Genomic DNA, 23,698 nt, shown 5'->3' on the forward strand with positions numbered 1-23,698 from the left:
AAACTTTGCTTGCTCTTGTATGTAGGAAACCAGTGTGCACACTGAGAGAGAATATGCTGAACATTTAAATTATTTATACAGTTATATCAGGAGTGGGTTTCACTTATCTTTGCTACCGGTTTGCACATGCGCACGCCACTTCTGCGCATACGCAGAAGTTTCTGCACATGCGCAGAGCATATTTGATGACATCCTGGCGGGTAGGCGGAGCCTCCTGCCACCACTGCTACCGATTCACCCAAATCGGAGCAAACCGGTAGCAACCCACCACTGAGTTATACAGTATATTTATACAATTATATATTTGTAATTATGGGTAGCCCTCATTTAAATATTGCCTCATATAGCAACTGTTTGCAGTTAAAGAATGGTGAAAATGTAACTTTGCGCTCAGTCCTTTGATTTATGATCTTTGCTGATCTGTAAAGAAAAGGAAAGTTGAAATAAAACTGTAAAATGTTTTACTTAGCAACTACTTCACTTAATGACTGAGTTGCTGGTCCCAATTTTGGTTGCTAAACAAAGATTGTCTGTATTCTTATTTAATACATTACCATGTTAACCATTAGCTGAAGTGATCTAAGTAGCTGACAAAATAGAAACTCATAAATCACAGCATACAAATATTTCTGAAATTTAATAGTTACCAAGCCCAAAAGTAAAGCCATGTAAAGTAAGACCTGAGCGATTTCTGCTTTTAGAATGGAAGGGATACATAGTCTGAAATAATAAGAAAGAACTCTGTCTGGAATCAAAAATATTTCAGTGTAGGCACCTAGCAGGCATGCATTCCCAGCAACGGGGAATGGCATTCCACACCCAAGGCAGCTCCTCCTTGTTCCGAATAGCCACCTGCTTATTTATTTTGAAAGAGGAGCTTTGAAAATTATTTTAGGAACCAACCAGCTATATATGGAAAGAGTTGGTATGTTATCTGACCTGATCTCAGGTGATTTCAGGTTTTCAGTTGGACCTAAAGATATCCCAGAGGCTGGGACAGGCCATCAAATGGTACTGGCGAAATATGATAAGGATATCTTCTTGCCTGATTTTGGAACATCTCTAAAAGCCAGCCTTGGTGTAAGCTAGCACTGCAGTAATTTAATAGAGCAAGACATTATTTCTATATCACCTAATAGCTAATCCTCTGGGTAATTCACCATATAAAGCTTAACACCTTAAAAGAGAAGGGCCTGATAAAAAGAGCTTCAGTGTTAAAACAGTGGCAGAATGAATGAAACTACAACAGCATACTTTCAAACTGTGGTCCTGTCAAGATTTGGACATGTAATTAATGATTTCTAAAATAATATTTGTTTGTTTTAACTTTCATGGTGACCTAATTCTTATGCAGCTTATAGAATCCTAGCCACTTGCTGGGATTCATAATAATTGCCATGCTCCGAGATCATTAGTCTCACCTAAATTAAAAGGTGCCATGTTGGAGAAGGTTGAGCAGAAGGTTGGGGATGATCAGCAGGTTCAAGTAGGGGAGAAAAATGTCCCAAAGGAAGGAAAGAAAGATGTTTGCACTGCCATTTTGCATCAAAGTATCCCTCCCAACAGAACCTATTTGCACTGATTAAAAGCTGAAGATCAGAGCTGTGCTCCTGGTTTTTATCTGTACTGGCAGTGGCTGATGACAGAATGCATTGCTCATGCAGTCTGTATAGGAATCAGAGATAAAGGACTGAATTTGTTTGCAAAGCAGCACTCTAAAATAGTAGTGTGGGTAAAGAACAGGCACCAAGCTAGACAAGCCTTGTGTTCTGGAAGTGATACGGATTGCATTATCTCTGAATCTATAAGTGGCTGTTGAAACGGCCTTGCTGATAGGATTAAAGGTTACGTCTGGGCATCTCCGACTAATGAGAATGTTAAGTATAGCCTCTTAGCAGTGGGCAGTGGGTACTTGAACACTTGTTACTTAAAAGCATAGATAATCGGTCACTGGGCAGAGCATTTGCCTTAAACATAAACTTCAGAGGAACTTGTTCATATTCTTCTGTTTGAGAAACCTCTACATGCATATGATGGTCTGTCTTCTCTGACCTTTTTCTTTCGAAATCATATCTCTGGTTTATGTTCTATGATGGAGCTCCAATGGCCTCCAAAATTTCACCAAAGAAAATAGGAAGATGCCTGTGATTGTCCAGTGGTCAAAATGAACACCTCAAACTTAGATTAGTTCCAATTAACAGGTTGTCATTGTATGAGGAATAGGCTGAAGGCTGCTTTTTTTCAAGAAATGATCAAATATCTGTAAGAGCCTTGTACCTCCATGATGACCTACTAACTAGATTATGACATAATCATTTATAAATATAATTCATTTCAGCAAATGAATGAAATATTATCCTGAATCGGTGAAGTGATGTGTTAGTAGGGAATTACCTGAAAGAAAAGATATACAGCTCAGAATACAGTACCTCTGGTCCCAGTGACCAACCCAGATTGTATCGTGCAAAAGATAGACAGTTACTCTCCAGCCATGAATATGTGTTATATGTATATTTTATCCAACTGGCACCTCTACACATTGCAAAAACATGAGTGAAACATTAAAATTGGTTATGATGTATGTGATCAGAAAGAAGTCTAACAATGTAAAGGAAGCAAGTATTTGTATCACACAATGCCAATATCTGAAAGGAAAATATCTTAAAGGAGGCACATGGATCATCTCAACCTCCTGGACTTTCATTAGTTTTTTTTTTTTAGCAAAAAACCAGGAGCTACCCTCTACTTTAATTAAAAATTTTAGAAATTGCCCCCCCCGTCCCTCCCTCCCCCTCCCCCCTCTCTCTATGTATGTGTACTCAAATCTATCACTCATGTTGACTTTGAAACTTAGTTTAGTCATCTTATGTGCTGATTTACAACATGGATATTCATCAGTAATGCTGACATGTAATGTATAGATTTCTAAATGAGCGGGGTGGGGGGAGAATATAAATGAAAATTACCTTTCAAAAGAAAAGGTCTTTAGAACTGCTGGAATAATACTATATAATAAAAAAACTCAATCTCTACACCTGTGTTCCATTTCCCTTGTTTGAAAATGAATAAATCTTGGAAGATTTTGTATATAGTTCATTAAAAAATGGGATCTGTAGTCAAAGACCAAAAGAAAAGCAATAATACAATATAATGCTGTGGGACAAAGTGTGAAACTAACATACTAGGAAGACACAAAAGTCTTCCTGGTTTCTTCCTAGCTAGTAAAAAAACACAGCAGCTATTTTTCAATCCAGTATATGATTCTATTAAACTTCCCTCCAACATGTACTCAATGGTACTTTACCACTAAGTGTTTAAGCAGTACACTTTGCCAAATGCACTCCTATGCAGAGCATTTGGATGGTGAAAAAGAGAATAAGATGTAGTGAAAATTGCTGCTAAAGAGGCCTTCTGACAATGGGTTCAGACTTTAGATCTGTCATCCTCTAGATCAAAATCCAGGATTCATCTATTTATTTTCTCCCATAGGTTTATTGGATTCAGAAAGGAATTTAATGTTATATTCCTACTTTTCAGGATCCCCATGCAGAGGAATTTGAAGACAAAGAGTGGACATTTGTTATAGAAAACGTAAGTGACAAAATGGTATTTTGCTTTGGATTTTAGTTTGATAGTGGAGCCATTTCCCATCTACCAGGATAGGAAACTCCTTTCTTATCCTTTGTGCAGGGAGGAAAGAAAAGGCAATCTGCTGTTTGCACCTCCTTGCATTTCTAACACAAATACGGTTCCTTTTTAAACTAATTGACTTACATTTAAGTCAATTGCTTTATTAGTCAATTGGCTTTTCATAGATGCTGAATCACTGCAAAGTCTGTTTTGCAACATCTGGTGTTAAAACTTAATAGGTAACTGCAAAAGATAACAATTTTGGTTTATTTTGATTGAAACATATGGCTTGCAATCAGATTGTTTTATGCAGTTGTAGTTAAAGCAAAACATCACTACAAAATGCAGAAGCATTCCCGCTTTCCCCAACATTACCTTCAAATAAAGTTTGAGAAAAGTTGGGAAATCCTTCTTAAGGTTGATAGCGCCACACAGTGGCCAGAGAAGAAATAATTGTTTAGGAAAAATGGTTTGGAATAGTGTTTTTCAAATTTGATAATTTTAAAATATCTGGATTTCAACTCCCAGAATTCCTTAGCCATCATGCTGGGCGCATTGCAGTCCATGCATCTTAAAGTTGACTATATGATTGGTGTGTGGAGTGGAAAGAGATGTGGCCAGGGGTTGACTGTGGAACAAATCATAAAGCACTGATGTAAAATTTCCAAATCAATCTAAAGTGAAAGAATAAAATCAACTACCGGTAGTCCTTGACTTACAATAGTTCATTTAGTGACTGTTAAGGTTACAATGGCACTTGAAAAATGTAAGTTATAACCAGGGGTGGGTTCTACTTAACTTTACTACCGGTTTGCAGCGGGAGCGCGCACACGCGTGCTCACTTTGCACGCACTTCTGCACATGCACAGATCACCCATGATGATGTCATGGCCAGTGGGTGGAGCCTCCCACCGGTTTTACCAGTTCTATAGAACCGGACAGAACCGGGAGCAACCCACCACTGGTTATAACCTTTTTTCACCATTATGACCATTGCAGCATCCCCATGATCATGTAATCAAAATTCAGATGCTTGGCAGTTGGTTCATATTTATGACCGTTGCTGTGTCCTAGGGTCATATGATCACCTTTTGTGACCTTCTGACAAGCAAACTCAATGGGGAAGCCAGATTCAGTTAACAATTGGGTTACTAACTTAATCAACTGTAGTGGTTCACTTAACAACTGTGATAAGAAAGGTTGTAAAATGGGGCAAAACTCACTTAACAAATGTCTTTTCTTAACAGAAATGTTGGGCTCAATCGTAGTCGTAAGTCAAGGACTACCTATAGATTCCAATATTAGATCATGAGCATATACCTACCATTTTACAAGGAAAACATCAGGAATTGCTTTTGAAATTGTGAACCGCTTTGCTAGGTTATTACTTTATATGGAAAGACAAAGACCAGTTATTCAATCTGGATTTTAAAAAAGTGATGTGTTTTACTCAGTATAGAAAAGCCTTTGATTATATCTACAAAGTCATACTATGCAAGATCTTTAGAATAATATTATCCTAGAACATCTCATTTGGTTGGGCTGTTGGGCTGAGCTCTGAGCTTGGCAATTTGGTTTCAAACGTTCCATCACAAACTTTTCACACAATCCATCTCATTGTCCTTGTGTACATAGCTCAGGAAGCCACTCTGGACAGGATGTAGTAGGAAAGGGAAGGGAGGGGAAGGGGAAAGGAAAGGAAAGGAAAGGAAAGGAAAGGAAAGGAAAGGAAAGGAAAGGAAAGGAAAGGAAAGGAGTGAGACAAGGCTGTATAATTTCTCTTTACAGATTAGCCCTCAGTTAACAACCATTTGACCATTCAAAGTTACAATGGCACTGAACAAGGAGACTTGCAGCCAATCTGCAAAGTTGCGGTCGTCACAACATTGTGTGATTTCAATTCGGGCACTTGGCAACAGGCTTGCAATTGAGGTCATTGCAGCATCTCATGGTCACATTGATTGCCGTTTGCAGCATTCACTGCTAGCTTCTGACAAGCAAAATCAATTGGAAACCAGCAAAAAGTCACAAATGGCAATCCCGGGACCTTGCATCTAACAACCACATAGAATTTGGCCAACAACTGCAACTGGAATTGTTAGAACTGCCATTATAAGTCGGCACAGTCACATGAAATCATGTTTTCCCATTCCAATTATGGTTGTTAACCAAGGACTACCTGTTTCAACATATATGCTGAATATATTTTGAGGGAGACTAGTTTGGAAGAAAATGAACATGGTTTTAAAACTGTAGGAAGAAATAACCTGGTTGCTCACGGTATATAAACAAAGTGGTTATATAGCAAGGTTATTTGAAACAATGACTGACTCCATGTAGATACATACTACTCTGTAATGCCAAGGATTTTATAATTAATGCTAATTAATTCACAGAATTTACTTATAGTTAAAAGTACCAGTTATTTGATTTTTGTACTTATCTATTCTCCCATGGCATTAACTTTTTTAAAAGCTTGTTTTCTCCTCTCCTCAGAATTAAATACCTGCATTTAATATATTTAGAGTATGGAATTTACAGTTCAGACATATCTTCCCAACTAATTTTCCTGTCATATTCTTTTGTATGTTATTCTGTGATCTGTGAATGGTTGCATAAACCTATTCTGTATATAACTCAGAATTAAATGTTGTTTTGTCAGCTGTCACATTCTTGTTCTAATTTAAATTTAGTAGAAAATCAGAAAAGTGTATACTTTTTAAAAACATAACATTTGTTTACTGTACAATAAACGTTTAGCATTTTATTCTAGTTGCAAAATCTTAGAATTTAGGTCTTTAGAGAAAATCTTGCATCGTATCTTTTTGGATTGGTGGGTTTGTGATTTTTGAACTTTTTAGGAGGGGAATATCAAAAAGTATTATTTTGGATGTTTCAGTGGCTGGACTTGATCTTTCACATATATCGTTTCTTTCTTCCTAAATTTTGTGGGTAGGCAGAAAATGCAAAGAATGCCAACCTGGAGACATCTATCCCATAATATTCTAACATAACTTTGAAAAGTTGACGGATGTAATCTGAGAACTACTGAAAGACTATAACATCTAGAATACAGTGTTCAATTTGGTCAGTCAACACACAAGAAAGTTACTAAAGAATTAGAGAGAGTGTAGAGGAGTGGGACAAGGATGGTATAAAATCATATGAAAAATGGTGAAAAAGAAGTATGTATGTTTAGTCTAAGGAACAGAAAGCTAAGAGGAGACATCATAGTCTTCCTGTGCTGGAAGGGCAATTACAGGAAAACAGTATGGATTTATTCTCCATAGTGCAAGAACTAGTGAGTGGAAACTTTACAGGGAGAAATCCAAATGCAAAATAAAGAGGAATTTTCTGGCCATTTAAGCTGTTAAACAATAGAACACAGCTATCTTCCTGAAGTTGTGGGTGCTCCATCCTTAGAGCTTTTCAAAGAAACTTTAGACAAACATTTGTCTAGGATGGTTTGAGGATTATTTTCCTGGACAGGAGATTGAACTAGAAGACTTTCCAGGCCCCTTCTAGCCTTAAGATTGTATGAAAGGCAAGACTGCTGAAAAGGCAGAGAAATATCCTTCATTTTATAACTCGCCCACCCATCCACCCCAACCCCTAAACATAGCATCTATATTGAAATGAGTTTGATGACACATAATTTCTGCAATTATTTCTGATTCTTCATAGTAAAATACAATCTGTCTTCCAAATTGCTAGACCCAATTTGCTTAGATATTTTTTCAGCCTTGCTTCCTGCTAGCTGCCTACCAATCTCTTGCTTTCCATAGAGGAGCGTGCATTGGATGAGATAGCTGACCAGAGCTGATATCAATGATAGTTTTTGCCAGCTGGAAAGAGGAAACTGCTAAATGGAGACAGAATTCTGGAAATAAACCTCTAATACTACATTAGGAATGTTTAAAACCAGCAGCGTATTTCAGCAATTCCTAGCATATGTTTATTCATAGAAAATCAGCAGTAAAATATATTCACCAGAACATGCCAGAAACTTGAATCTCCATGAGGTCTTTTTCTCTTTCCAACATCAAATATCAAAACAGAGTTCTGGTAATTGTTTTACAGTGGGGTTCTAATCATACTCCAGATGTAAACTGAGCTGTCTAATGCTCCTTTTAATAAAAAAGTATTTTTTTTTAAAGGATGGCTCAATTTGCTAGATTCTTTTGCATGCGTATATGATGTTTCCTTTTGATAGTGAGCACATTTTTGTATTTAAAATGATGCTTGCTGGGATAGCATTATGTTAGTCAAATCTCATTTCACCGTAGGCGCCTGGGGGGTGGGGGGACAATGGCCAGATGTAGTTGCAACCACATACTGTCTGATTTTCAGCAAAGGGGACAGGACGAAACCCTGTAAAAAAGGAAGAAAACAAAATGCCAATATATAGTCATTAAATGGGAGGGGGAGAGGATTTGACAGATGGTGGCTCCCTTATGAGAGGGTTTAAGATTTCATTTAAGATACTGCCTCTAAGGTAGTGTTTTGCATAACATTTCGATCAAAAGTGTTACAAACTGCACTAAAATATTTATGGGGAAGTAAAGCTGATACAAGTAAAATGCTTGCTTTTGATGCCAATTTTCTACTGTATATATTATCATAGACTAAGAGCTGGTCTGCATCTTTGGAGCTGGTGTTGATAAGCATCATCACACTTGCATTGAGTGGTAGAAGTCTTTTCCACTGTTGAGTTTGATGCTTTTAAGGCTTGTTTATCATGGTTATTAGTTTGTTCGGATGTGGTTGAATAAGTAGGACATGTTTGTTGACTGCTGCCCGTGGTATAGTCAGTGTGAGAAAAAGGACTCATGTGTCTCCTGCATCCTTAACAAGTAAATACATTTTTCAAAGTAATCTTTGACATTATAAAACCTTTTTTTGAAGTTTTCCCCTTATTATGAGAAATCTTTTGTCTATTTGTTTACAATTTTAAGGGAAATTGAAACTCAGCTGATCTGTCATCATATACTTAATAATGATTAAATTTACATCTGTTTCTTCTAATTTAAATCAAAAATGTCTCTTTCCTGACTTATTCTGGCATAAGGGTAATAACATTTAGACTTATATACTGCTTCACAGTGCTTTACAACACTCTCTTAAGTGGTTTACAGAGTCGGTGAGACTCGAACTGCCAAACTGCTGGCAGCCGGCAATCAGCAGAAGTAGCCTGCAGTACTGCATTCTAACCACTGCACCACCAGGGGTCTTTATCATAATGATAAAGTGATGGCTTATACTTGAGCTCATGGCTTCTCTTCTCCTCTCGAATGGATCAGAATCTTTTGCTTCTGTTTTCAGTTTAGCACCAGGGGTGGGTTCTACTTACCTTTACTACCGGCTTGTATCGTGCGCGCATGCAAGCGCTTGCTTCGCTCATGTGCCCCCATGCTCTTCTGCAGACGCACAGAAGCTTCTGCGCATGCGCAGATCACTTATGATGACATCTGGGTCAGTGGGCGGAGCCTCCCACCGGTTTTACTACCGGTTCTTGCGAACCGGTCCGAACCGGGGGCAACCCACCACTGTTTACCACATATCTAAATATTAAATTTAATTGTGATTTAACTGTGAAACCCGTAAAGATCATTATTTGGTGTTTGTTTATGGCCAGCTTCTTGAATCCCGTTGCTTCAGGTTCACAATGGCCCAGACATAATTCAAAACTTTATGATTGGTTAAAAACAGTGATTGTCTGAAATAATTAGCCCGCTCTTATTAGCATATTTGAAACCCATTCTCCAAAGATTATATTTATTTTTGCAAAGCAGGGCAAAACTAGCAAAGCTCCAGAACTCTCAGAAGGAGGGTGACTTATTTCTGTGGGAGGCTTTTTTTAAAAAAAGGCCAAAATAGAAAGGAAAAAAAAAACCTAGATTGTTTAATTAGTATTTGAATTTGTTTCTGAAGTATTTGAAGAGGGAAGGGAATGGATGGGATTTTTTCTCTCTTAAGAAACAAAGATTCTCCCTTCCCATTTCTTCTTTCCTCCCTCTCTCCTCCCTCTTTCCTTTCTTCCTCCCTCCTTCTCTCCTCTTCTTTCCTCCCTCCCCTCCCCTCCCCTTCCATCCTTCCTTCTTTCATTCCCTCCTCTTTCCTTCCTGAAACAGCCAATGGGTCATAGGTTATCTAGTGAGTTCCTAAATGTCCCACTTAAGAAAATACTTTTTGCCCAAACTAAAAAGCTGCAGTCTCACTTTGCCAATTACAGTATAGAAGATCTACTGCAGGGGTGGGTGTGTCTAGTCCAAGCTGTTCTAAATAGCAGTAGCACTTAGACTTATATACTGCTTCACAGCGCAATCCCAGTTGTGCATTGAATAAACCCAAATAATAAATCATTGAATTAAACCAAAGTTTTTGTGCTGGTCTTGTACTGGGATGAGTTTGCTTATTAATCACATTATTAAACTGGGCATTTGGTAAATACTCCTGAGTAATCTTTAGCATTGGTCATCTGACAGGGACTTCAGCATTGAGCTTGTAATTTTGGAGAGGGGAGGGGGATATTTTCGCAAAGAACTTGTGCAGCCAGTCTACAAATCACAAAGCAAAGACAGCAAAAACTTGAAACACAAAGATACAGATGATTCCTGATGTTATCCTAAAGGTTATTAATCACAGAATCATATCAGTGGAAGAAGCTGTTTAGGCTGTCAAATCCAATCCCATGCTTGTTGTTTAAAGTAGGAGATAACTATAAGCTCCTTCCCTAATACTGCCAAGAAAACTGCCTTAATGCAGTCAGTGCTGTCAAATTCAACTTCAGGGTGTCTTTACTGTTTATTCCATCAATCCCACTAAATACATTTTTGCAAAGCTGTTTAATACATGTTTCATAATAGTAAAGCTTCTCTTGCAAGCATTTTGATTTTGAGTATACAAACCAAAGTAAAGCTCTTTTATTAAACACTTGTAAAATGAAAATAAAGCTCTCTCTGAGTATTGTACATTTATGGCCCAAAGTTTACTTACTCCTTTGTATAGGAGGGAAGAGAGAAACAATTTCATACCATGCATGATACTGGGAAATTCCTTGATTGCTGAAGTAGAAACATGTATTGTTTTTATCAAATCATCCTTTTTAATTTCCTTTGGTGCTGCCCATTTCAATTGTATCTGCCTTTTTGCTATCAAACTGTCTTTCTCCTTGCTTATATTTATATTTCAGTTGCACATGACATTTTGATCATTTTTTTTCTCTGCTATACTTTTCTGTCACTGTGCTTCCTTCATTTTTTTCTTCATTGGATTACTTCAAAGAAGACTTAAGATACAGCAGAACATCCGTTACCAAAATTTCTTTAGGGACAGTACCCTTGAATACTTCAACTTGACATTATTCAGTTATATAGTATAAATAGCAATAAAGCTAATCAATGGCTGCCAAATCAAACTGGACACGAACATTTTATCAAATATATCAGAAATGGAGCACCTAGACTGACAGTGTCTGGGCTCAAAAGCTCAACAGAGTCAAGATCCAGTTCCTATTTGAATGGAAGACTTCCATGAAATATCAAAATATCAACTGGAGATATCACAGCTCAACTAACAAGTGAGAAAATCATTCCAGAAAAATTAATAATAAAGCTGTTTTGTTCTAGATATGTCTGTGAAGAAAAAAAACTGGATGTCACCAGGAGTGAAGCTTCAGTTGAAGGAGACTTTCACCTTGATTGTTTGTGTGTTTGCATTAATTCTCAGAACAATCACTGTTGTCTCTGAAACAATTTGGAGTGAATTGTAGTGGACTTTCACCTTCTTTCTGCTAAATTACCTGTGCATTGCTTCTTTTGGTGGGTGGGGAGGGATAATCTCATTAAAATGTAGAGCTAACTTTTGGGGAATTTTTCCAGGTCTTAATGGGTTGAAACATTTTTGAGCAAAGGGAATTTTATTCAGATTGCCCTGAATTTTGAATTTTCATCCATTGTGTCACTTGATTTCTGCAGTTATTGGAAGCTGGTTTTGAAACGTAACAAGTTCGTGATGAGTTTTTCTTGGATTGTACCATAACTGTTGTCAGAACAAGAATTTTGATCTGCGTTAGGAGAGAAGCATGCATATTTGCTTTGGGAAAAACTAGTGTTGCCTTCTAAGTCACGGCTAAGTAATTTCAGAATACTAAATGACCATATATCCTATGGTTATGGGCGCCTATCCCAGCTATAACTAAATTAATGTGCAGAGGCGTTTGTGCCAGAATGACTATCATCATCTCATCATCATCTGCTAAGGTTCATTTTGGATTGAGGCAGTGAATAAATAACATACATTTGATTCAAGATAATGAGTTAAAAAGAATAAATGGCAGGGCGAATGCAACAAATGCATATTGGAAGAAAATGCAACAATTGCATATCTACATTGTTGGGTATAGTATTCCATATTGTTTGAAAAGTATGGTTTTATTGTTTCAAAGCAGGACACAAAACTGGAGAAGAACTGGTTTCAACCTGTGAATGGGAGTTTAGAATCCAATTCTGATGGCAAGATGTTAATGGGATAGAATCTGTATAGCAGTGCCCAAGTGACAATGATAATTTCTTGCTGATTTTTATAGGTTGGCTGATCTTTTGTGCACGCCCAAGCTTTCTGACAACAGTAAAAGTCTACAGTTTTTTAGAGCAAACCAACCAGGTCTTGGTCCTTTGAAGGAGAAGGGTTGATTTGCCTTGTTTCACAACATTCTTCTGATTGTCACGGAGGCCATGCTCATGCTGCAGCCTTCTGGGAAACAGGACATTCAGTTTTATAGGGTGCTTTGAAGGTGTTCTGAGGACCATACCAGAACAAGCAGGAGAGGGAGAGGAAACCCCACCCACTCCCTTATTCTTGGCAAGGTAATTCATGCCTTCAGCAACAAACTGTGCTTAACTGAAGCAATGGCTTAAAGAGTTAGTGAGAGAGGATTTGCAAAAGCCAAGTCGACTTTTCTTTAGGAAGGCTTATTCTTGATCCTTTTCAGTAATGCTGTATTCCAATTATTTTTCTGGAATAGGTGGTTAGATACCTGTCTTATTCATGCTAATTCATGCCATCTCTTTTATAGACATAATTCTACAGCAGTGGGATCAGGAACAAAGCTGTGAGCAAACCTAAATTTCCTCTTGTGCCTCACGGAAACGGCATTGGTCGTGTTGGTGGATGATCTCTGGAGGGCTCGGGACAGGGGTTGTTCCTCTGTTCTGGTCCTATTAGATCTCTCAGCGGCTTTTGATACCATCGACCATGGTATCATGCTGCACCGGCTGGAAGAGTTGGGGGTGGGAGGCACTGTGTTGCAGTGGTTCTCCTCCTTTCTCTCCGACCGGTCGCAGTTTGTGTTGGCAGAGGGGCAGAGGTCGACCTCGAGGCCTCTCATTTGTGGAGTGCTGCAGGGATCGGTCCTCTCGCCCCTTCTGTTCAACATTTATGTGAAGCCGCTGGGTGAGATCATCTGTGGCTTTGGGGTGAGATACCATCAGTACGCTGATGACACCCAGCTGTACATCTCCACCCCAGGCCACCCCAACGATGCCCTTGAAGTGATGTCCCAGTGCCTGGAGGCTGTGCAGATCTGGATGGGGAGGAACAGGCTCAAGCTCAACCCTTCCAAGACTGAGTGGCTGTGGCTCCCGGCATCCCGATATAGTCAGTTGACTCCATCACTGACTATTGGGGGTGAGTCTTTGGCCCCCACCGAAAGGGCTCGCAATCTGGGAGTCCTCCTGGATAGGCAGCTGTCTTTGGAGGAACATCTGACGGCTGTTACCAGGGGGACCTTTTATCAGGTTCGCCTGATTCGCCAGTTGCGGCCCTTTCTCGATCGGGATTCCCTGTGCACAGTCACTCACGCCCTCGTCACCTCTCGCCTTGACTACTGCAACGCTCTCTACATGGGGCTCCCCTTGAAGAGTACCCGGAGGCTCCAGCTGGTCCAGAATGCAGCAGCGCGGGTAGTGATGGGAGCAACATGGCGCTCCCATGTAACACCGCTCCTGCGCGAGCTGCACTGGCTCCCGGTGGTCTTCCGGGTGCGCTTCAAGGTGTTGGTTATCACCTTTAAAGCGCTCCATGGCATAGGGCCTAGCTATCTGCGAGACCGCCTGCTGCTACCGACGACCTCCCATCGACCCGTGCGCTCCCACAGAGAGGGCCTCCTCAGGGTGCCATTAGCCAAACAATGTAGGCTGGTGGCCCCCAGGGGGAGGGCCTTCTCTGTGGGGGCTCCCACCCTCTGGAATCAGTTGCCCCCAGAGATAAGAAGAATCCATGACCTCAATGCCTTCCGTCGTTCCCTGAAAACCCATCTTTTCCAGCAAGCCGGGTTGGCTTAAGAAGAAATTTTTAAATTCTTTTAATTAGTCTGTGATTTTTTAACTTTCGGGCCAAAATTTATATATATTTTTAAATGTTTTAATATTTGTATTCTATGTTTTTTATCTTGGCTGTACACCGCCCTGAGTCCTCAGGGAGAAGGGCGGTATATAAATTGGAAATTAAATTAAATTAAATTAAATTTCCTCATTCTGCTCACTTTCTGCCCCTTTGGCATATGGGTAGAATCTCTCTGGATTCCAACATAGTAAACCATGTTTTGTTTTGATATAGTTTTTGGAATTTTTTTTTTAATTGGCTGCATTCATGCAATATTCTAAGGCAGAACTACAACAATAAAGAAATTGCTTTGAGGACAAACTAAATATTAAAATTTTGAAAGGAGTTAGAATCCCCACTCCCCCACTCCCCCGCTCATAAACAACTGTATTATTTAGTATTGGAACAACTAGTGATGAAGGGAAAATAGTGGATTATAATATTTATTTATTTTATTTATTTATTTATTATTGCGATTTATATGCTGCCTTTCTCCCGAGGGACTCAAGGCGGCTTACAAAATGACAATTTCCAATACAAATCACAACAAAATTAAAATTAAAATCAACACCCCAATTAAAACAGTTTAAAATTATAACTGTACACCCAACGGATCAGTTAAGTTGACGGAAGAGCCACGTCTTCAGCTCGTGACGGAAGGAAAGGAGGTCGGGGGCTGTCCTGAGCTCGGTGGGCAATCCATTCCAGAGGGTTGGGGCTCCCACAGAGAACACTCTCCTCCTGGGGGCCATCAGCCGACATTGTTTGGCTGACTGCACCTTGAGGAGGCCCACTCTGTGAGAGCGCACGGGACGATGGGAGAGCGGCAGGAGATGGTCCTGCAAGTACCCCAGGCCTAAGCCATGAAGGGCTTTATAGGTAAGCACCAGCACCTTGAAACGAATCCGGAACGCCACCGGCAGCTAGTGCAGCTCATGCAGGAGAGGTGCTACACGGGAGTATCGAGAAGCCCCTGTAATTACCTGCGCGGCTGCATTCTGGACTAGCTGGAGCCTCCGGACGCATCCCAAGGGCAGCCCCATGTAGAGAGTGTTACAGTAGTCCAACCTAGAGGTAACGAGGGCATGAGTGACCGTGGCGAGGGCATCCCGGTCTAGAAAAGGGCGCAACTGGTGCACAAGACACACCTGTGTGAAGGCCCCCCTGGTTACGGCCGTCAGATGATCATCCAAGGACAGCCGAGAATCCAGGAGGACACCCAAGTTGCGGACCCTATTGGAGGGAGTAAGGGTCTCTCCCCCAATCACTAAAGATGGAACCTCCAGATCCTGGGATGCCGGCATCCACAGCCACTCAGTCTTGGAAGGGTTGAGTCTGAGTCTGTTCCTCCCCATCCAAACCCGCACTGCTTCCAGGCAGTGGGACATCACAGAAAGGGCATCCCTAGGGTGGTCGGGGTGGAGATGTAAAGCTGGGTATCATCAGCATATTGATGATACCTCACCCCAAAACCACGAATGATCTCACCCAGCGGTTTCATGTAGATGTTAAAGAGCAGAGGGGAGAGAACCGATCCCTGAGGCACCCCACAAGTGAGGGGCCTCTGGGAGGATCCCTGACCCCCCGCCCAAACAGCCTGCAAGCGACCAGAGAGGTAGGAGGAGAACCACTGTAAAACAGTGCCTCCTATCCCTATCCCCCTGAACCGCTGCAGCAAGATACCATGGTTGATGGTATCGAAAGCCGTTGAGAGGTCAAGAAGGACCAGGATGGAGGAACAACCCCCATTCCTGGCCCGCCAGAGATCATTTACTAGGGCGACCAATGCCGTTTCAGTGCTGTGGCCACACCTGAAACCAGATTGGTAAGGATCGAGGTAGTCTGTTTCCTCCAGGAATTGAGGGAATTGCTGCGCCACCATGGACTCAACAACCTTCGCTAAAAAGCGAAGGTTGGAGACTGGACGATAGTTTTTAAGAACGGCAGGATCCACGCTAGGCTTCTTAAGGAGGGATCAAACCACCGCCTCTTTGAGTGCAGCGGGGAAGACCCCTTCCTTTAATGAAGCGTTGACAACAGCCTGGATCCAGTCTCCAGTCACCTCTCTGGCTGCAGAAACTAACCAGGAGGGACAAGGGACCAATAAACACGTGGAGGACCCCAGCCTACCCATAATCCTGTCCACGTCATCCAATGAAACAGGCTCAAACTCAACCCAGATGTCCCCATCAAGACTAGCCCCAGTCTCCTCAGCAGACTCTGTCCAGTCGGAGTCCAACCCAGTCCAAATCTGAGTGATTTTATCTTGCAGAAATTGTACAAAATCCTCAGCTCGGCCCTGCAAGGGGTCCTCCCTCACTCCCTGATTAAGGAGGGAGTGGGTCACTCTAAACAGGGCTGCTGGGCGGTTTTCTGCAGATGCAATGAGAGTGGCGAAATAATTACGTTTCGCCACTTCCATCGCCACAAGATAGGACCTAATATAGGTTCTTAGTTGTGTTCGGTCGGACTCGGATCGGGAGGACCTCCAACCACCCTCTAGGCGTCTTTTCCGATGTTTCATTTCCCTGAGCTCCGCGATGAACCATGGAGCCGCCCAGGATCTGCGTCGGATCAGAGGCTGCAAAGGCGCGATTCGATCCAGGGCCCCCACTGCAGCCTGTTCCCAGGCTGCCACAAGGGCCTCGGATGAATCGTGGGCTAAGGAGGCGGGAAATGACCCAAGCTCCCTCAGGAACCTTTCGGGTTCCATCAGGTGCCTGGGGCAGAACCATCTTACCGGTTCCGCACCCCTGCAACGGGGGATGGCGGTGGGAAAGTCCAGACTGAGGAGGGAATGATCGGTCCATGACAGAAGGTCAATAGATAAAGTCCCCTCCCCACGGTCATTTATCCACTGCCCAGAGAGAAAAATCAGGTTGAGTGTGTGTCCTCCAATATGAGTTGGGCCCTGTACAATCTGAGTTAGGTCCATGGCCATCATGGAGGCCATGAACTCCCGCACCGACTCAGATGTCTCACTAGCCGACGGCAGGTTGAAGTCTCCCACAACCAGAAGGTTGGGGAGTTCCACCGCCAATTCGGCCAGGACATCTAGTAGCGCGGGCAGGGCTGAGGCCACGCAGCTGGGGGAGAGGTACGTGACCAACAATATTTATCTACAATAGCCATTATATATTGTTCCAAACTAAGCCTTGCCCAAACTGATAATGGTATTGATAATTCACTAGCTTTACATAAATTATAGCCAATGATTTTCTACTGGTAATTTTATAAGATAGTTATTATTGAACTGACCATGAATAGAAGAACCATTAATGTATAAAAGAGACAGTAAATGACTCAGCCCTGAGAAGCATGAAAATGTGACAACAGCGGATCAAAATAACCCCACTTCGATTCTGTATGATATAATAGAGGCAAAGGCTTTCAACATTCTGTTCTTGTTATAGCCTATAACAGTAACTCTCCAGGAGTCTTGCAGTGTTCTTTCCTGACCTGGCTTACCTTGCAAGGCTGGCATACAATGGCAAAGGGTTGCCATTTCAAGCTTGCAGGATTTTTTTTTTTAATTCAGAGATTTCCCTTTTGTTACCAATTCTACTGCATTTGCTGGAGTTTGTCAGAATTTCATGTTTATATCTAGAATTAATTAAATAATATAATCCTTTGAGCATCTGATAAGCATCAGAGCTAAGATATGTTTATAATCCTTCCATAGGTAGATAGTTTCTTTGTTTATTGGCTCTCCAAAGTGTTTCTCATTGAGCATCTGATAAGCATCAGAGCTAAGATATGTTTATAATCCTTCCATAGGTAGATAATTTCTTTGTTTACTGGCTCTCCAAAGTGTTTCTCATTTTAGCAATATATTTGAGTGGGGAAAGGGTAGAAAAATTTATCTCCACAGGAGGCGCGTACCCTGATCAATTTGTTTGGGCTGAAAAGGTACGCATGGTGGGACTTATTTAGTTTATGGATAGGAGACTTCCAGGGAATAATAGAATATTAGAGCAAGTTGGGGGGAAAAAAACTTAAATCAGAAGAATCAATAGAAGAATAAATACAAATCATATCTGCATTGCTGCCAAGACCATGTCCATGAAGATAAATTCAGTTTGGATGAGATTTTTTACCTTGATTATAATCCCCTTTACCTTCATTATAATATGGTATGAGGCCAACAAAAGTGAAATGTGAGTTATTATAAATCATAAAAAGATATATTGGTAGTTCCTAATATACTTGCTGCACAGGATAATATCACCATTCTTTTTTGCTTCCTATTTCCAACTGAAAATATGCATAAGTGATATTGCCAACATTTGCACACAATCTTTTTTTTTAATAAAGAGGAAGAAAGTGAATAGTAGAGGAGAAATGAGCTGACTTGTCTAGTTTAATAATTGTTTTCTGATGTGGTCATGACATCATATGTGTTCCTATCAGTAGTGGGAGTGATCTAGAGATTTACTTGAGGCCATATGTACCCTTTCACATCAACTGAAAAGAACAAAGGATAAAATAAAACTAAGGTTGTTTTGACTTCCTGGAATTTCCTAATAACTCCTGAATTCTGGAGGAAGTTAATGGGACTCAATGAACCATCTTTCCAAACACGAGACTGCTTGGTACTCTTTAACCACTTGATGGCACCCTTTGATTTAGGACGTAACTCATTAGGAAGGAGGAAAAAAAACTGTGGTGTGGCTGTAGTAGTTGTAATGGAATAACATGTAAGAACTAAAGGTATCTGGTTAATGTAGAGATGAAATGAATGGAACAGCAAGGCTAAGCTTTTCTGACCCTTCATGAGAGAATAGATGAAAAAAAAAAGGGGGGGGGGGAGAATAAGATATTGTGCCAAAGGGAGATGATGAAATCCGAGATCCACACACATAATCTCTGGCTCAGCCTCTGAAATGTTAATCCCTGGGTAGAATTATTTTGAACTGTAGATTGCAATTTATCATCAAAATGGCAGTGTGTCGAAAAATACTTCTTGCATGGGTGATGTTCAGAGCTAGCCAATTTTAATATAAAATAGTTTGCTATTTAACATTTAATAACAGCTCCTTAAACTTGCGGAATTCTTTTTCTTGCTTTTCCTGATGCTGAGGCTGTCTTCTAACCAGACGTTTTGGGGTTTTCAAAAATTTCTCCTCAAAATTTCTAAGCACGTTATTCTTTTGGTTCTGTTCATCTCTAATTTTTAAAGAATGCATTACTTTGAGAAAACATTTTAACTTCAAGCTAATATTGTTCACAATATTATCCGTGGCTGTAAACAGAAACAAAAACTGTAAGATTTTAGGAGTATGTTCTTGTATCATATTTCAGCTCTTTATAAATCATTGTGAGGTTTTGGGGGGGGGGGTTGGTAGAAAATAGATATAGAAAATTAGGATAGATTTTACTTTTCTAGACTGACTCTGACATTCCTAGTGAGTGGCCTTAAGGCAATTTATAATATAGCAAAATCACTAAAACAGAGTTAATAAATGTAATTTAAATGAAAGCTTTAAAAAACAGAATGCAGAAGCAAAACCTTCCATCTCAGAATTTTAAAACTGTTATTAGCTAAGCAGAATAAATGTTTTGACTGCATGCCCAAAAGCCATCAAGAACTAATATTACTCAAAGAATTCTTGTTGAGTATTTTTCTATATTTGTTATAGGTAGCTCTAGTACTGTTTACCAGCATAAGTACATATCCAATTCTTACATCATTTGAATGTTTTGTAAATATCTAAAATAATATCAAATGTTTGCTAGGCAAAATTATATATGCTCAGATATACTCTGCATATTATATGTATGAATTATGCCATGAATCTTAATAGACAAATTACATGTGACATGGCAGTTCTATAATCTATCCATATTTCCATCTTTATTTAAATTCAAGCTCCATTTTTTCTGTTACCACTTTTTCTCAAATTTGCTTCTTGTCTTACTTTGTGTGGGGTAGACAAGCAAATACCTGTAATATCCTATGTGATGTTTAGATTGGTCCTGAAGCCAATTAATTTCAAGTGCAAGAGAAGATTTCATGTTTATGGTTTTTATTGTTTTAAAAGTTTTATATTGTATTTTATGGATTGACTGTAAACCTTCTAGAGTCACCTTGGTGAGATGGGCAGCCTAGAAGTTTAACAAATAAACTAACTAACTAACTAAATAATACCAAATATATTGACATAAGTTTTTGTGGTTTCAGTGGGACTTACTTCTGAGCAAGTTTTCTGATCCTTATTGGAGCAAATACTGTAGTTTAACTTTGCTGTTTGTGTAAACTTTCTTTTCACGCTGACATCTAAAACTCAGTGGAACTCTAGACATTTGAAGGGATTGTTCATGAAGAACAATACATGCCAGATAACCAAGCTTTTGCTTAACTGGGAAGGGGTTTTCCTATCAGCTTTTAATTCTGACAGGACTAATTAGCACCTAGCAGTTGTTTATCTGATCACTGCTAAATACTTGGTGAATGCTGATGATTGGGAGGGGGGAGACAAAAGGCAAATAGATCTGCAGTTGCAAGACAGACTCCCAAATCTGGGGGTTCAGAAAATATAGTTATTTATAAAGGCTTTATTCTTGTAAGAAGCTATTGATTCTTTCATTTTATATGTTTTTTGACAAAATATTTTTAGATATTAGATGATAGAATAGAATAGAATTTTTTATTGGCCAAGTGAGATTGGACACACAAGGAATTTGTCTTGCTGCATATGCTCTCAATGTACATAAAATAAAAAACAGGGTCATCAAGAATCATAAGGTACAACACTTAATGATAGTCATAGGGTACAAATAAGCAATCAGGAAACAATATCAATATAAATTGTAAGGCTATAAGCAACAAAATTACAGTCATACAGTTGTAGGAAGAAATATCCTTTTGGGTTCAGCTCCAAGTGGGGAAAAAGACACTGGAAACATGGAGACTGCTTGGAAAGATGGTTTAATGGTGCACAGGATCACATGGCTTGAGTTCCTGAACAGAAAAGGGACGAGATACAGCGAGTCCCTGGGTTTTATGCTCTCTCTGGCTTTGAACTTCCTGGGGCCCCGAAAGAGTATGCTGATTGGTTGTCAGACTCCCAGGGGGTGGGGTCTTAGCTAGCCTTGCTGGCTGATGTAATCTTCCCAGGTGCCATGTGGTGAGTTTCTGCTGCTAGATGGGTCCCATTGTGTTAGTTTCTGTTGCTAGATGGGCCCTATTGTGTTGCAGATGATGATCCTTTGACAAAGGATTGAGTTTCTGCCTCTGGCCCATTGACAAAGGGTGGGGCAGGAAGGTGGGAGCTGCTTTGTCTTTAAAACATGTTTCTCCATTTCTCAACCAGGGAAATATAATATTCTGCCTTTTTATTATTTTCTAAAATATTTCATTCTTCTAGGAAAGGGGTGGGTGCTAACTTCCTACACAGTCATAAGTGGAAGGAGATGGGTGGTGGGAACGATGAGAAGATTAATAGTAGTGCAGACTTAGTAAACAGTTTGACAGTGTTGAGGGAATTATTTGTTTAGCAGAGTGATGGCGTTCGGGAAATAACTGTTCTTGTGTCTAGTTGTTCTGGTGTGCAGTGCTCTATAGCATCACTTTGAGGGTAGGAGTTGAAACAGTTTATGTCCAGGATGTGAGAGGTCTATAAATATTTTCATAGCTGTCTTTTTGACTCGTGCAGTACACAGGTCCTCAATGGAAGGCAGGTTGGTAGCAATTGTTTTTTCTGCAGTTCTGCAGATGGATTTTAGATACATTTGGTAGCCCATAAAATTCACAGAATGTATGTGTACTGTTTTTAATATAAATGTCCTACAATATTGAATACTTGTTTATAGAATTAATATCAGTGCTTCTTTAAATTATAGCAAGGAATAAACAGAAGTATGTTTTCCTTAATACATGATTTTAAAATATCAAATTCAGATTTCTCTTTCTATATATAAGGGTTTTTTTCTGTCTGGGTATTATGTTGGTAAATTAGCAATCATAATGAAATGGTTGAAAGCTCTCTTTTATAGATAGGTCAGCCAGAAGTAAGTTCTTATGTTAACTTTCTAAATAGGTCTCTATTTTGATTTCATCCTGTGTATTGTGGATACAATTTCTAGTGTCTGCTGGAATCAGGTAATGGAGTTCCCAGTGATTTCAGAAGCAAAATAAAAAATTATGTCTGGAATTTTTAATTTCTGCATAGCAGATTCCAAAATGTTTGGAAGTATGCCAATATCCAGTATAACTGGACTTATTCATTACTATTTTCTGCTGATGTACAAAATGTATCGTTTCCTGGACAAAGATATTCTACGTACGGTATACTGTGCATGCACTGGAGTCCTCAGATTTAGGCTGCTATAACACACACTGTATGGATCTGTCCCTGCACTTGGTCTAAAAGTTGCAACTGGTATATAAGATAGCTGACAAATTGCTGAATGTGGAATCTGAACTCAAATATATTGTTAATGAAACCATGGCAGTGACTGCCAGTGGCTGAGCAAAATTTGAGATGTTAGTTTTGACAAATAAGGTTTTCCACAACTTTGGAGTAAGATTACTTGCATTGCCATTATAGAGCACATTGATCCTTAAGATTATTAAACTTATTAAAATTATTAAACTAGACAGGGTCTTATTTTCGGGGAAACACGGTAGTTGTCACAGGGAATACCACTCCTTCCACAATTCTGTTCTTTCTATCAATATCAATCAAGGACCCCTTGCAGGGCCGAGCTGAGGATTTTGTACAGTATCTGGATGATAAAATAACTCAGATTCGGGAAGACTTGGCCGCCGACTGGGTTAGTTCAGACGAGATGACTGAGGCAGGCCTTGAGAGTGTTATCTGGGAGGAGTTCAATCCTGTGGCTCCCGAGGACGTGGACAGGATCTTGGGACGACTGAACGCAACCACATGTTTATTGGACCCGTGTCCCTCCTGGTTGGTGCTGGCTTCCCGGGAGGTTACACGAGGCTGGCTCCAGGGGATTATTAACGCTTCTTTGAGCGAGGGTGTCCTGCCGGCCGCCTTGAAAGAGGCGGTGGTGAGGCCTCTCCTCAAGAAGCCATCCCTGGATCCGGCTATTTTGGCTAACTATCGTCCAGTCTCCAACCTTCGCTTTATTCTGAAGGGTGTTGAGAGAGTGGTGGCGCGACAGCTCCCCCAGTACCTGGATGAAGCTGTCTATCTGGATCCGCTCCAGTCCGGCTTCAGACCTGGGTACAGCACGGAAACAGCATTGGTCGCGTTGGTGGATGATCTCTGGAGGGCCTGGGATAGGGGTTATTCCTCTATCCTGGTCCTATTAGACCTCTCAGCGGCTTTTGATACCATCGACCATGGTATCATGTTGCGCCGGCTGGAGGGACTGGGAGTGAGGGGCACTGTTCTGCGGTGGTTCTCCTCCTATCTCTCCGACCGGTCGCAATCTGTGTTGACAGGGGGGCAGCGGTCGACCCCAAGGCGCCTTGTTTGTGGGGTGCCGCAAGGGTCGGTCCTCTCGCCCCTCCTGTTCAACATTTATGTGAAGCCGCTGGGTGAGGTCATCCGTGGTTTTGGGGTAGAGTTCCATCAGTACGCTGATGATACTCAGCTGTACATTTCCACCCCAGACCATCCCAATGATGCCTTGGAAGTGATGTCCCAGTGCCTGGAGGCCGTGCGGGTCTGGATGGGGAGAAACAGGCTTCGACTCAACCCTTCCAAGACCG

At 40.6% G+C, this 23,698-nt stretch overlaps 1 protein-coding gene across 4 annotated transcripts in view; it reads left to right on the forward strand.

Annotated features, from left to right (window-relative positions):
- EHBP1 (EH domain binding protein 1) overlaps positions 1-23,698 on the forward strand; it is a 302,398-nt gene that overhangs the window by 57,782 nt on the left and 220,918 nt on the right. For all 4 annotated transcript variants that reach the window (XM_034432474.2, XM_034432477.2, XM_034432473.3 and 1 more), the window contains exon 5: positions 3,538-3,591. In XM_034432474.2, coding sequence (XP_034288365.2) covers positions 3,538-3,591 — 54 coding nt within the window. The remainder of the gene's footprint in view (positions 1-3,537; positions 3,592-23,698) is intronic.

The sequence above is a fragment of the Pantherophis guttatus genome, chromosome 1, assembly GCF_059756535.1.
Source record: "Pantherophis guttatus breed Tessera chromosome 1, ASM5975653v1, whole genome shotgun sequence".
Lineage (NCBI taxonomy): Eukaryota > Metazoa > Chordata > Lepidosauria > Squamata > Colubridae > Pantherophis > Pantherophis guttatus.